This window comes from Lagenorhynchus albirostris, chromosome 12, assembly GCF_949774975.1.
Source record: "Lagenorhynchus albirostris chromosome 12, mLagAlb1.1, whole genome shotgun sequence".
NCBI classification, from domain to species: domain Eukaryota; kingdom Metazoa; phylum Chordata; class Mammalia; order Artiodactyla; family Delphinidae; genus Lagenorhynchus; species Lagenorhynchus albirostris.
Window position 1 is genome coordinate 27,681,044 of NC_083106.1, and position 15,324 is coordinate 27,696,367.

The window sequence follows — 15,324 nt, forward strand, 5'->3', positions numbered from 1 at the left end:
TGTAAAGATGTATCCAGCTATGTGAGGCTCAATGTGATGAATATGATTAAGATGTCTCTTAATCAGATTCAGATATCTCCTGACTACCATTTATTTCCTTTGCTTAAGAAACTTAGCTGTATGCTAAATCTTCACAGAGACCATGGAAAATTAACGGTATGCTAATGTTATTATTATTATTACTTAGCAATCCCAATAATGTGGTCATAATTGTCCCTGATTTTAACATGGTTATCCTTCAGCTGACATAAAAAAGGAAGTCTTTTTTTATTTGAATGTCTCTTTTATCCTCATAAACCATGTGCACAATGCAAGATCTCTGAACATACTGGAACAGCTTTGTTTTTACCACTCTTTTACTAAACTTTTTCGTACTTGATGAGTCTTTTCTTTCTTTTACCCCTATTTCTGCTTCCCTGTTACTGTGGGTGTGTTTAAGCAGCAGCCTCTTACCCACTGCTGTATCTCACACGAAGGAGAGAGAATGTTTGATAGACCTCCAAATGCTGGCATCTCCCTTGTGAGAAAATGTTTTGACCATGTCTGCCTGCTTGCATAGTCACTGACTGGAAAAGCAATATCGTTCCCAAGATCACAGGAGAAAACATGCCTGGGCCAGGACCATAAAGGCTGAATACTGCCCTGTCCTTAAACTCACTGGCAGGCATAGGTCTATATTACATTTCAAATTGAATTTTTCCATATGAACAATCTTAGTATATGGGTCACATTTTTTTTTTTGGTTGATTTAGTTTGATTTAGTTTTTTATTGTAGAGACATAAAACACGGAAGACTATATGACTTAAACTGGTCATGAAAGTAATTATATGCCCAAATATCTAAGTTATGAAATAAAATTTCATGTTTTATTGTATTTTGTTCGCCTTTTTTTTTAACATCTTTATTGGAGTGTAATTGCTTTACAATGGTGTGTTAGTTTCTGCTTTATAACAAAGTGAATTAGTTATACATATACATATGTCCCGATATCTCTTCCCTCTTGCATCTTCGTCCCACCCACCCTCCCTATGCCACCCCTCTAGGTGGTCGCAAAGCACCGAGCTGATCTCCCGGTGCTATGTGGCTGCTTCCCACTAGCTGTCTGTTTTACATTTGGTAGTGTATATATGTCCATGCCACTCTCTAACTTTGTCCCAGCGTACCCTTCCCCCTCCCCGTATCCTCAGCTCCATTCTCTAGTAGGTCTGCATCTTTATTCCCATCTTGCCCCTACGTTCTTCATGACCTTTTTTTGTTTTTTTCTTTTAAATTCCATATATATGCGTTAGCATACAGTATTTGCTTTTCTCTTTCTGACTTACTTCACTCTGTATGACAGTCTCTAGGTCCATCCACCTCACTACAAATAACTCGGTTTCATACCTTTTTATGGCTGAGTAATATTCCACTGTATATATATGCCACATTTTCTTTATCCATTCATCTGTCGATGGACACTTAGGTTGCTTCCATGTCCTGGCTATTGTAAATAGAACTGCAATGAACATTTTGGTACATGACTCTTTTTGAATTATGGTTTTCTCAGGGTATATGCCCAGGAGTGGGATTGCTGGGTCTCATGGTAGTTCTATTTTTAGTTTTTTAAGGAACCTCCATACTGTTCTCCATAGTGGTTGTATCAATTTACATTCCCACCAACAGTGCACGAGGGTTCCCTTTTCTCCACATTTATTGTTTGTAGATTTTTTGATGATGGCCATTCTGACCGGTGTGAGATGGTACCTCATTGTAGTTTTGATTTGCATTTCTCTAATGATTAATGATGTTGAGCATTCTTTCATGGGTTTGCTGGCAATCTGTATATCTTCTTTGGAGAAATGTCTATTTAGGTCTTCTGCCCATTTTTGGACTGGGTTCTTTGTTTTTTGATATTGAGGTGCTTGTAAATTTTGGAGATTAATCCTTTGTCAGTTGCTTCATTTGCAAATATTTTCTCCCATTCTGAGGGTTGTCTTTTCGTCTTTATGGTTTCCTTTTCTGTGTGAAAGCTTTTAAGTTTCATTAGGTCCCATTTGTTTATTTTTGTTTTTATTTCCATGTCTCTAGGAGACGGGTCTAAAAGGATCTTGCTGTGATTTATGTCATAGAGTGTTCTGCCTATGTTTTCCTCTAAGAGTTTGATGGTGTCTGGCCTTACATTCTGTTTCAAGTTTATTTTTGTGTATGGTGTTAGGGAGAGTTCTAATTTCATTCTTTGACATGTAGCTGTCCAGTTTTCCCAGCACCACTTATTGAAGAGGCTGTCTTTTCTCCACTGTATATTCTTGCTTCCTTTATCAAAGATAAGGTGACCATATGTGCGTGGGTTTATCTCTGGGCTTTCTATCCTGTTCCATTGATCTGTAATTCTGTTTGTGTGCCAGTACCATACTGTCTTGATTATTGTAGCTTTGTAGTATAGTCTGAAATCAGGGAGCCTGATTCCTCCAGCTCCATATTTCTTTCTCAGGATTTCTTTGGCTATTCGAGGTCTTTTGTGTTTCCATATAAATTGTGAAATTTTTTGTTCTAGTTCTGTGAAAAATGCCAGTGGTAGTTTGATAGGGATTGCATGAATCTGTAGATTGCTTTGGGTAGTAGAGTCATTTTTACAATGTTGATTCTTCCAATCCAAGAACATGGTATATCTCTCCATCTATTTATATCATCTTTAAATTCTTTCATCAGTGTCTTATAATTTTCTGCATACTGGTCTTTTGTCTCCTTAGGTAAGTTTATTTCTAGATATTTTATTCTTTTTGTTACAATGGTAAATGGGAGTGTTTTCTTAATTTCACTTTCAGATTTTTCATCATTATTTTATAGGAATGCAAGAGACTTCTGTGCATTAATTTTGTATCCTGCTACTTTACCAAATTCATTGATAAGCTCTAGTAGTTTTCTGGTAGCATCTTTAGGATTCTCTACATATAGTATCATGTCATCTGCAAACAGTGACAGCTTTATTTCTTCTTTTCCAATTTGGATTCCTTTTATTTCTTTTTCTTCTCTAATTGCTGTGGCTAAAACTTCCAAAACTACGTTGAATTGCAGTGGTGAGAGTGGGCAACCTTGTCTTGTTCCTGATCTTAGTGGAAATAGTTTCAGGTTTTCACTATTGAGAATGATGTTGAATGTGGGTTTGTCGTACATGGCCTTTATTATGTTGAGGAAAGTTCCCTCTATGCCTACTTTCTGGAGGGTTTTTATCATAAATGGGTGTTGAATTTTGTCGAAAGCTTTCTCTGCATCTATTGAGATGATCATATGCTTTTTCTCCTTCAATTTGTTAATATGGTGTATCACGTTGATTGATTTGCATATATTGAGGAATCCTTGCATTCCAGGGGTAAACCCCCCTTGATCATAATGTATGATCATTTTAATGTGCTTTTGGATTGTGTTTGCTAGTACTTTGTGGAGGATTTTTGCATCTATGTTCATCAGTGATATTGGCCTGTAGTTTTCTTTCTTTGTGACATCTTTGTCTGGATTTGGTGTCAGAGTGATAGTGGCCTCGTAGAATGAGTTTGGGAGTGTTCCTGTCTCTGCTATATTTTGGAAGAGTTTGAGAAGGATGGGTGTTAGGTCTTCTCTAAATATTTGATAGAATTCGCCTATGAAGCCATCTGGTCCTGGGCTTTTGTTCGTTGGAAGATTTTTAATCACAGTTTCAATTTCAGTGCTTGTGATTTGTCTGTTCATATTTTCAATTTCTTCCTGGTTCAGTCTCGGAAGGTTGTGCATTTCTAAGAGTTTGTCCATTTCTTCCAGGTTGTCCATTTTATTGGCATATAGTTGCTTGTAGTAATCCCTCATGATCCTTTGTATTTCTGCAGTCTCACCTGTTACTCCTCCTTTCTCATTTCTAATTCTGTTGATTTGAATCTTCTCCCTTTTTTTCTTGATGAGTCTGGCTAATGGCTTATCAATTTTGTTTATCTTCTCAAAGAACCAGCTTTTAGTTTTATTGATCTTTGCTATCGTTTCCTTCATTTCTTTCATTTCCGATCTGATCTTTATGATTTCTTTCCTTCTGCTAACTTTGGGGGTTTTTTGTTCTTTCTGTAATTGCTTTAGGTGTAAGGTTAGGTTGTTTATTTGAAATGTTTCTTGTTTCTTAAGGTAGGATTGTATTGCTATAAACTTCCCTCTTAGTACTGCTTTTGCTGCATCCCATAGGTTTTGGGTCGTCATGTTTTCATTGTCATTTGTTTCTAGGTATTTTTTGAATCCTCTTTGATTTCTCCAGTGAGCTCTTGGTTATTAAGCAGTGTGTTGTTTAGCTTCCATGTGTTTGTATTTCTTACAGATTTTTTCCTGTAATTGATATCCAGTCTCATAGAGTTGTGGTTAGAAAAGATACTTGATATGATTTCAGTTTTCTTAAATTTACCAAAGCTTGATTTGTGACCCAAGATATGATCTATCCTGGAGAACGTTCCATGAGCACTTGAGAAGAATGTGTATTCTGTTGTTTTTGGATGGAATGTCCTATAAATATCAGTTAAGTCCATCTTGTTTAATGTATCATTTAAAGCTTGTGTTTCCTTATTTATTTTCATTTTGGATGATCTGTCCATTGGTGAAAGTGGGGTGTTAAAGTCCCCTACTATGATTGTGTTACTGTCGATTTCCCCTTTTATGGCTGTTAGCATTTGCCTTATGTATTGAGGTGCTCCTATGTTGGGTGCATAAATATTTACAATTGTTATATCTTCTTCTTGGATTGATCCCTTGATCATTATGTAGTATCCTTTCCTTCTCTTGTAATAGTCTTTGTTTTAAAGTCTATTTTGTCTGATATGAGAATTGCTACTCCAGTTTTCTTTCGATTTCCAGTTGCATGGAATATCTTTTTCCATGCCCTCACTTTCAGTCTGTATGTGTCTCTAGGTCTGAAGTGGGTCTCTTGTAGACAACATATATACGGGTCTTGTTTTTGTATCCATTCAGCCAGTCTATGTCTTTTGGTTGGAGCATTTAATCCATTTACAGTTAAGGTAATTATCGATATGTTTGTTCCCATTACCATTTTCTTAATTGTTTGGGGTTTATTTTTGTAGGTCTTTTCCTTCTCTTGTGTTTCCTGCCTAGAGAAGTTCCTTTAGCATTTGTTGTAAAGCTGGTTTGGTGGTGCTGAATTCTCTTCGCTTTTGCTTGCCTGTAAAGGTTTTAATTTCTCTGTCTAATCTGAATGAGATCCTTGCTGTGTAGAGTAATCTTGGTTGTACGTTTTTGCCTTTCATCACTTTAAATATGTCCTGCCACTCCCTTCTGGCTTGCAGAGTTTCTGCTGAAAGAGCAGCTGTTAACCTTATGGGGATTCCCTTGTATGTTAGTTGTTGCTTTTCCCTTGCTGTTTTTAATATTTTTTCTTTGTATTTAAGTTTTTGATAGTTTGATTAATATGTGTCTTGGTGTGATTTTCCTTGGATTTATCCTGTATAGGCCTCTCTGTGCTTCCTGGGCTTGATTGACTATTTCCTTTCCCATATTAGGGAAGTTATCAACTATAATCTCTTCAAATATTTTCTCAGTCCCCTTTTTTTTTTCTCTTCTTCTTCTGGAACCCCTATAATTCAAATGTTGTTGTGTTTAATATTGTCCCAGAGGTCTCTGAGACTGTCCTCAGTTCTTTTCATTCTTTTTTCTTTATTCTGCTCTGCGGTAGTTATTTCCACTATTTTATCTACCTGGTCATTTATCTGTTCTTCTGCCTCAGTTATTCTGCTATGGATTCCTTCTAGAGAATTTTTAATTTTATTGTGTTGTTCATCATTGTTTATTTGCTCTTTAGTTCTTCTAGGTCCCTGTTAAACATTTCTTGTAGTTTCTCCATTCTGTTTGCAAGATTTTTCATCATCTTTACTATCATTACTCTGAAATCTTTTTCCAGTAGACTGCCTATTTCCTCTTCATTTGTTTGGTTTGGTGGGTTTTTACCTTGTTCCTTCACCTGCTGTGTATTTCTCTGTCTTCTCATTTTGCTTACCTTACTGTGTTTGGGGTCTCCTTTCTGCAGGCTGCAGGTTCGTAGTTCCCATTGTTTTTGCTGTCTGTCCCCAGGGGCTAAGGTTGGTTCTGTGGGTTGTGTAGGCTTCCTGGTGGAGGGGACTAGTGCCTGTGTTCTGGTGGGTGAGGCTGGATCTTGTCTTTCTGGTGTGCAGGACCACATCCGGTGGTGTGTTTCTGGTTGTCTGTTGCCTTATTATGATTTTAGGCAGCCTCTCTGCTAATGGGTGGCATTGTGTTCCTGTCTTGCTAGTTGTTTGGCATAAGGTGTCCAGCACTGTAGCTTGCTGGGCGTTGAGTGGAGCTGGGTCTTAGCACTGAGGTGGAGATCTCAGAGAGAGCTTTTGCCATGTGATATTACGTGGGGCCCGGTGGTCTCTGGTAGACCAATGTCCCAACTTGGCTCTCCCACCTCAGAGGTTCAGGCCTGACACCTGGCTGGAGCACCAAGACTCTGTCAGCCACATGGCCAGGCACGTTGGGAGTTTCTTGCCTTTTGAGAAGTCTGAGGTCTTCTGCCAGTGTTCAGTAGGTGTTCTGTAGGAGCTGTTCCACATGTAGATGTATTTTTGATGTATTTGTGGAGAGGAAGGTGATCTCCACGTCTTACTCCTCCGCCATCTTGAACTTCTCCTATACATATCTTTGCCCTCCATAAATTACGAGCCTGAGAGTTACTGTGTCTGTTTAATGTTGTTTGTTGGGAGGGAATTTGAAATCCTTGATGGATAGTGCTGGTAAGAATTGAGATTCAAACCAGAGGAAGGGGAGAAGGCAGGAATGGGAGGAGTTGACAGGGACCACACCATTCCATGCTTACCAGCTACTAAGCAAAGTCAGCTTCACACACAGAGATCAGGAATCAGTCCTGAGCTCTCCAACCCCCACAGCTTATTGGTTTGTTATATGCCAGAGTAGGAGTTCTCAAACAGCTAGGCCTTAGAATCACCTTGGACACTTGTGTGAAAATATCAGTGCCCAGACTCTACCCTAAACGTGCTACTCTTTGGGAGATACTCCTTTATATTTGTGAAAGCTCCTTTGTAGACACAGAGTTACGGAATTTTGCTAGAGAACGTTCTTCCAGCCTCATCAAAGGAATAACGTATCTACTTCAGGCCCTTTGATCTCAGGCTATAAACTTCCAATTGACCTGACTAAATATGAGTCTATAAGCCATTACACACAGCCATGTGAAACCAACAGGAATCAACTTTCCAACATTCATATTCCCCCCAGAGTTCCCACCTTAGTACTGGACGTGTAGGATATTCTCTATGAATGATTACAATTCGATTGAAACAGAGCTCCCCAAAACTTCATAGATTTGTCAAGGAATAAGATTAGGAAAGGTAGCAAGTAAGAACAGTAAAATAGTAATATGGTGGATGCACAGAAGCCATGCCTAAAAATACGCAATTTTAGTCATTTACAGTTTATAAATTCACCATGAACACTGAATTAGTGAATTCTAAACCAATGCTCCTAGAGGAAATGCAGGATTAGGTTCTTGAGAGCCTCTGGTCACAAGATTTTCATCAACCAATCAATACATAACCTTGTTTTACGTGTATGTCTGTCTAAAGACACTTAATTTAATACAGTTGAGTCATCAAAATTGAACTCATGTACTGTCACTTGCACCTAAACAAAGCTTAACTAGTACACATACTTTATCTGTGGGACAGGCACCTCAGCCCTCTTGTACTTAGTCACACTAGACAACACTGCAACACTATGCTTAGGGACCATTTTAAACAGCAAAATCACCAACAAAGAGCACAAAAATGTGAAAAACATGGCACTAAATAGATCATAAAAAGGGCACTTGTTTACTGTTTGAGAGCTGAAACAATAAGACGGAGCATGAGAAACATTGCAAGACATTGGGAGGTACTAACATTCCTCCCTCAGCTGGGAATATGTGCATTGGGCAGCTCAGATGTGTCACCACTCTGCGCCAGTGCATGTATTCAACTGTGACAGCACCAGACGCGTTGATTTGGGGGTTACAAGTAAATTTTAGTGAGTAGGCAAATTTGCAAATAGGAAATCCACAAATAATGAGGATTAGCTGTATTTTGAAACTATTAAAAGTACACAGTCGTTTTATAAAACCTGTAAGTCTTTATAGTAAAGATGAAGAAGGAAAAGGTCAGGCATAGGAAATTGGATCGAAGGTGTAACCTACTATATTCCTAGCATGGCTCATGCATACGACTTTTTTTTTTTTTTTTTTTTTTTTTTGAGGTACGCAGGCCTCTCACTGTTGTGGCCTCTCCCGTTACGGAGCACAGGCTCAGCGGCCATGGCTCACAGGCCCAGCCGCTCCGCGGCACGTAGAATCTTCCCGGACCGGGGCACGAACCCGTGTCCCCTGCATCGGCAGGCGGACTCTCAACCACTGCGCCACCAGGGAAGCCCACGACTTTTTTCTTCAGTTCCTTTCTTTGTCTTTGGATGGAATAAAAGGGCCATAACTTCTTTAAGGCAGAGACTGTGTCTCGTTTAAAATTGAATCCCCAGCATCAGACACAAAGCAGGTGTTCAGTAAACGTTTACTGAATGAAGGAAGGATCAGGCAAAGAAATAGGAGCAGCTGTACTAAGGTGTGTATTAACCTTCCAAATCAGACCTGACCCTGTCGAACGTCAGCAGTGATGGTGTTGCTCACGGGCAGATGGTCAACAGTGTGCAGAGGGCTGCAGTGGGCTTGGTAAAATTGCCACGTCTCCTTCAGTCTCTCCAGTTTCCTTCTCTTATCGCCCATCACTAGGGAATAGTCCAGTCCCAAAAGAGGCAGTGGGTGACCCAAATGATTCTTTAGTTTGCAGAAATCTTTTTTCAAAAGGGGGAGTGGTGGCATTCTGATGTTTCCTGCCTTCTTGGTTATCTGCCATCAGTTTTCACTCTCCCCAAACCAGCTCACTTAGATCACCAGGAAATAAATGCATGGAAGCAGCACTTATTTAGCAATTTGATGTCGTATACATATGGCACTTGGTGTGACTTGGCATACAGGTCTTACCAGTCCCCAGGTCTGGGGGTAAACCAGTTGTCCATTTCTCTCACTTCTACTCTGGAATTCATCATTGCTAAAGAAAAGCACAGAATTGTGGTGGTTGTCTCTGTGTCTTACTTGTGGTTCCCAGCCTCAGTGAGGCCCGTGGTCTTGATCATCTTTTTGTTCTTCCTGACTGACTCCCTACCCCATGCTTTACAGTGCCTGGTCATGGTAAGGTCCACGTAACCTCTTACTCCAGGCTGACTTTGTCTCCCTGCTTTCTCTGTATTTCTGTTACTTCCCCTTCCTTCTCCAGCTGCTTTCAGATCATAGAAAGAAGTGCCCTCCTTTCTATGGCCGACCTCTCCACTTGTATTTTTGGTCATTTTCCCCTCCCACATTTTTCTAGCCTCACTCAACCAATGATCTGCATCCTCACTCCTCCACCCCTTTGGTGTCTTCATAGTTTATTCATTTAACACATATATATTGAATGCCTGCTGTTTTTCCAGGCACTGTGATAGAATGTTGTCTGGATGGTGTAATGGTGAATTAAACAGAAATAGTCCCTCCACTTACAGAACTTACAGCCTAATGAGTGAAAATAACTGTAATTAATGAGTCATAAAACTAAAACATAAGCAGTGAAAGGACAGTGAAGGGAAGCTGTGAGGCCTTGTGGTGAGAAGTGGATGGGGTGGTTTTTGTAAGGGGGTGGGGGGCAGGAGGATACATTTGAGGCATTAGAAACAGCTTGTGCAGAAGCCCTCAAGTAGCTAGAAGTGCTCATCAGAGAAACTGAAAAACCAGCTGGTCACAGGGGAAGGGATAAGGGATAAAGCACCCGATGGAGGGAGGGACTGTTTCCAGCAGCTTACAGACCGTGTAAAAAAATCCTCCGTATGCCAGCTTTCTGGGTCATTAACACCCCTGCTTTTTTCTGTTTCCTTAATGTTTGTAACAGTGCGCTTACCTCTCCTGTTTCTCTCTCGTTCTCTGGCTTTGCCTGCCACTGTAATACCAGCCTTCTACAAGCTACATGCTGTATGTCTTTTATTTTTCTCTAGCACTTTTTTCTGGATTATCCTCTACCCCTATCATTTCAAATATTACTTTGGTATTTCAGATGTATCAAAGTCTACATCCGTAACTTCGGCTCCTGTTCTGAATTCCCCAAGTGTATTTCTAACCGCCTACTAGAAATTTCCACGTTCACGAAGGTGTCATTCTGGAATCTCTGGTCCAGTGTGCCCAAAACCAAATCAATTTTTAAAAACCCGATTTTTTTCTTCTCTACTCCAGTGTGTTATGGAATCATCATCTACCTTCACCTTTAAGGACTTCTCTCTTGAAAGAACAGTCAAATATCGGGGGTTTTACAGCATAAAAGTCTGTTTTGGTAGAGTTCTATATGAAATGCAGGGGAGCAAATGGAAGTGGCCCCTGACCCAAGCTTAATGAGGTCAGGAAAGGCTTTCCAGAGGGGTTGATTTCTAAATTGAGTTTTATGGGAGGAAGAGCATTCCAGGCAGACTGAACAGATATGAAGACATGGCACACAGGCCACCACAAATACTTCATCATGGCTGGAGCCTAGGCTACAAAGTTAAAAAGAGAGAAAGCTGAACCTGAACGAGGAGATGGGATCAAGAAGATCCTTGTATGGCATGTTAAGGAGCTGGATTTGATCCTGAAGATACTGGGGAGCCATTGGAGGATTTAAAACATGGAGGATGGCATGATCAAATCAGTTGTTTCAAAAGCTCATTCTCTAAGCTCTGAGAAGGGGGGGGAAAAAAAAGCAGTGAAATAAGACCAGGAGAGGCGGTTGCAGCAATCCAAGCCAGCCATAATGCGAAAGTAGGGTTTGGTGAGGAAATCCATGTGAAGGAAAAGGAGCAACCTAGGTTTCTAACGTGACCATCAGTGTGTAAAAGCAGAAGGACACTTCAGCGTAAGTTGCGCTGTGTGTAGCACCTGTGCAGCAGCCAGGGGGCTCGGGAGAGATTTGCTGAGAACTCAGGCTTGCGAGGTAGTTCTGATGAAGATGGATGGTTCCAAGTGTATGTTCAGAAAAACGACCGTATTTACAAGATTTGCTGAAAACTAACGATTGCCAAATCATTTTGAAGAAAACTGGAGATCCAGGCTCTGGGTATTGATTTGGAAGTCTTTAGCATAAACATACCTGTCGAATCCATGGGAACAGAGGAGTGTACAGAACTAAAGGGTAGAAGACATTAAGGAGCACCAGCTTTTTTAAAGAGTGCACTGAGGGGGAGGAACCTGGGAAGGAGATTGCTGGAACCAGCCCCCCAGCCCCTACCTGTGGAGGTCTCCACGCTCCCATTCTCCAGTCTTTACTGCACCGTTTACCTGCCTACCAGAGGTACCTTCCTAAAATAGAAATCAAGTTGTGATTTACCAGCTCAGACATCTTAGCTGATGCTGTATTTGTCTTTGAAGTCCAAATCTCTTAGGTTTTAATCTAGCTCTCATCCCTCAGAGATTGAACAGAAGTTCTGACCCACTTTTCCTCATCTCCCAAATCACCCTCCCGAGTATGCTGCCCTGCAGACACAAAACCTCAAACCTCTGCTTACCCTGTTTTCTCCAGCTGTATAGTTTTTGTGCTACGCCAACTATCAGAAATTCAGTTTATCCCTTAGGAGACAGCTAAATGCTCCCTCTTCTGAGAATCCTTCTCAAAAGCCTCCAGTTGCAATTCAAGGCTTCTGTTCCTTTATATCTGCACATTTTTTTCCTTTATCATAATGTGGATCTCCCTCTGCCTTGTTGGTTGTCTCCATGCCTTCCCCTGTTAGAGTATAAGCTCTCGGAGCCTATAGCTTTGTATCTCCAGGGCACGTAGCGCGGTGCCTTGCCCCTAGAGTGGCTTTCCATTAAGTATTTATTGTTGTTGTCGTTTTTAATTGGCATAATTAGTATCCCAAACTACAAATCATGAATCAAGATGAAGGCCTTTACTTTTTGTTTTAATATACTTATAGAAACTGCATCTTAATGCAGAGGAATATTTTGTCCTTAAGGAAAAGCATAATTGGAGGATTTAGCGTCAAATACAACTCCAATAATCAACAATAAATTCTAAAATCAAAGAATCAACAGCAAACTTGTATGAATATTTAAAGTCATAAAATTATGCTCCCAGAAACATAATTTTAGCAACAGAGAAAACCTGAAAGAGCTTATCTAGTCGAGTGGTTTGTAAACTCTCTCCTCTGTAGAGCCCTGTTCCTCAGGGCTCTGTGGGGTAGGTCTCGGGAGGCCAGGTTTGCCAGACCACCAAACCTAGCTTCACCTAGAGAAATTCTACTTTTCAGTGTTTGTATGTGAGGCTTTCAAACAAAATTGTATTGAAAACTAGTTTTGCTTTTAAACCAGTTTGAAAAACAGGATTGTAACCTTCAGGCTACTTCTGTAATCTTGCTGACTCTGGGCCTCCATTTCCTCATCTGTAAAATATAAGAATGGTGCTATGATAGTTCATGCTTTTATTCTGAGCACCTCCTGTACATTTTCAAGTAAGAAAAACAGACCTCAAGAGAAGTTAAGTGGCTTACTGAGGCCATAGAGAGTTAATGACAGAACCAGGATTAGAATTTAACTGACGGCCCTCGTTGTTGGGTTTTTTTCTTTTAAATAAAAATTCCTACAAAGTGGATATAAAACAATTGCAGATATTAATTCTTTGGAAAAGGTAGATATCAGGAGGTATATAAATAGCTTTAAAAATAGAGTTCTAGTATATCATAAATTTGCCTTATTTAAAGCTGGTGTGCTGCTGCAACAAACATAGATTGAACATTTACTTAATTTTACATTCATGCTTCAAGTTTATAGAAATATTTGGGGGAGTTGTTTGCATGGCCCATTTCTCTTTTCCAAAGTTATTTATGAGTTGTTTCTTCTTGGTAAATCTCCATGTAATCACTGGAGGCACTGAAAATCATTCCATTAATCATTCCTTTCACGTTTGTCTCACTGCATCTAAACTTAAAAATATCACTATGAAGTTGTGAGGGTTTGGGAAGCAAGAGTCTCCGGATTCTGATCCTTTCATTCAACTCCTTTGCTTTGCTCATCTTCCTCTCTCTATCCCCTCCTCTCCAAATCAAGGGTATCCATGAAGAGGAAATGAAGTTCACAAAACAGCTGAGAGGTGTGTGGGGACAAGAGGGCAAGAAGGGCAATCATACTCCTTGGCCTTGATGGGGGGTGAGGGTGCTTATGGGCTGATTGTCTCATAGCCTTGGGCTTTTTTGTTTAAAGATAAAGTGAAACAAAACAGCTCACAGAGACACCTCCTTCTTCCCTCTCCTTCTGCCTCCATACCGATATGGTGCGCTGCTGCTGAGACCAAGGAATGAGTGAGTAAAGGTGTTGAGAAGTGAAGTATTGGTCCTAAAGAAGTATGTGGTGTCCTTTTATAAATCAGTGTCAAGACTTTGTAATGTGGATCTCCTACTAATTTGTGATTCATAGCATTTGAACATAGGTTAAGCCAACCTTTGCATCATGAAAAAGGACTTGGATATGCCCGCTACAGTAATGCAGTAATACAGTAGGAAACAGGGCAGGAACCATGTTTAACCTGCTTAAGACATCACAGCACCCATTTCATATGAAGAGACTACTAGAAGCAGGTTTGGTAAGACCTGCACGTAGTAATATGTTGTTACTCATTAGTCAGGGTCACAACAAGAAAGGAAAAGTAACGCTGACGTAACAGTGATGTATAATTCAGTCTGACTTCCCTTCCCTCAACCTCTGGAGTAGACTTATATTCTGATTAGAGCCATTATGTTGGGTTTTTTTAATCCAGTAGTTTTACAACATTTCATATACAGTTGGCCTTCCTTATCCACGGGCTACACATCTAAAGAGTCAACCAAACAGGGATCGAAATTATTTGGAAAAAAAATTCCAGAAAGTTTCAAAAAGCAGAGCTTGAATTTGCCATGCTGGCAACTATTTACATAGCATTTACATTGTATTTACAACTATTAGCATAGCGTTTACCTCGTATTAGGTATTATAAGTAATCTAGAGATGATTTAAAGTATACAGGAGGTTGTTAGGTTATATACAAATACTACACCATTATATGAGGCACTTTAGCATCTGCAGATTTTGGTATCTGTGCAGGTGGGAGTGTCCTGGAACCAATCCCCCTTGGATACTGAGGGCCAACTGTACATACATGTATTTAAGGTAAGATGTTGCTCTTGCCTTGGGCAAAGAGAGAGAAGTAATACTTAGACCATGTAAAAGAAGCATCTGACCTTTAATCTGTTGGCTGTGTTTGGAATTTATTTCATAAGTCTGGGGAAAAAACTGAAGAAATTCAGTTACAGTTGATGCTCTCTGAGAGGTTTTGATGGTTTTCTTTTGCTCTATGGGTTTGAGGGCAGGTAGACTATTCTGCAGTCTGCATTAGTCCTTGAATTTAAATTTTCTATGTGTTTGTACTTTTTTCCCCAAACACATTTTAACTGAGTCAGATCATCTTCAAATAGTTGAGAAAAATCCGAGATTGGTTCTTTTGTTGTTCTTTGAAATAGGCTCACTTACTACCACATTCAGGTTTTGCCACTAAGTCTCCTTGCCCTTTAACTGTTGTTTTCATTACATGCTTGATTTAAAGGTCTATAGCCGGCAATAATATTACATAATTATGGTCCAGAAAAGTACAAAATCCTCTTGAAATCTTTATGATAAGAAAAGTAATACTTGTTTAAAGGGACTCAGTGCCAAATCTTGCTGAAATCTGATTGTGAAGGAGGAAATCCAAAAAGGCAAACAAGTTTCAGTAGAGATAAGACTGGGAAAGCAGTAGTTACTCAAAGAAGTTAAGACTGAAAGAGATAGTTGTACTCCTTGTCTTTCAGTTCATTTTGGCTTTTTGTTTTCTGGGGTTTTAAAATTTTAATTAGGTAGATATGGTATATCTCTTTCATTTGTATGTAATTCAAAACTTTAACATAGTAGTGATTTATATTTTCTATGTGAATTTTAAGTAGATCCTTCCCATAACATGTAATTATCTGTAAAAAAAAAAAAATTGCAAGTCTGTCTTATAGCAAGATTAAGTTGATTTCTAAACTACTGTCTCATATCAACCACCATTTTCCACAGTATCCTTTCATTTGGAATTAATGTTCAAACTCCAGAGGAACCGTCTAACACTCAGAGTATAATCTGGCACCGCTGAAAGTGCTTATTTGATTTTCTTATGGAGGTGCCATTAATAAAACAGACATACTAAGCAAATTTTGTAGAA

At 39.6% G+C, this 15,324-nt stretch overlaps 1 protein-coding gene across 1 annotated transcript in view; it reads left to right on the top strand.

The window, feature by feature from the left end:
* AHI1 (Abelson helper integration site 1) overlaps positions 1-15,324 on the top strand; it is a 218,819-nt gene that overhangs the window by 168,507 nt on the left and 34,988 nt on the right. The window contains exon 24 of the mRNA XM_060167812.1: positions 14,190-14,255. Coding sequence (XP_060023795.1) covers positions 14,190-14,255 — 66 coding nt within the window. The remainder of the gene's footprint in view (positions 1-14,189; positions 14,256-15,324) is intronic.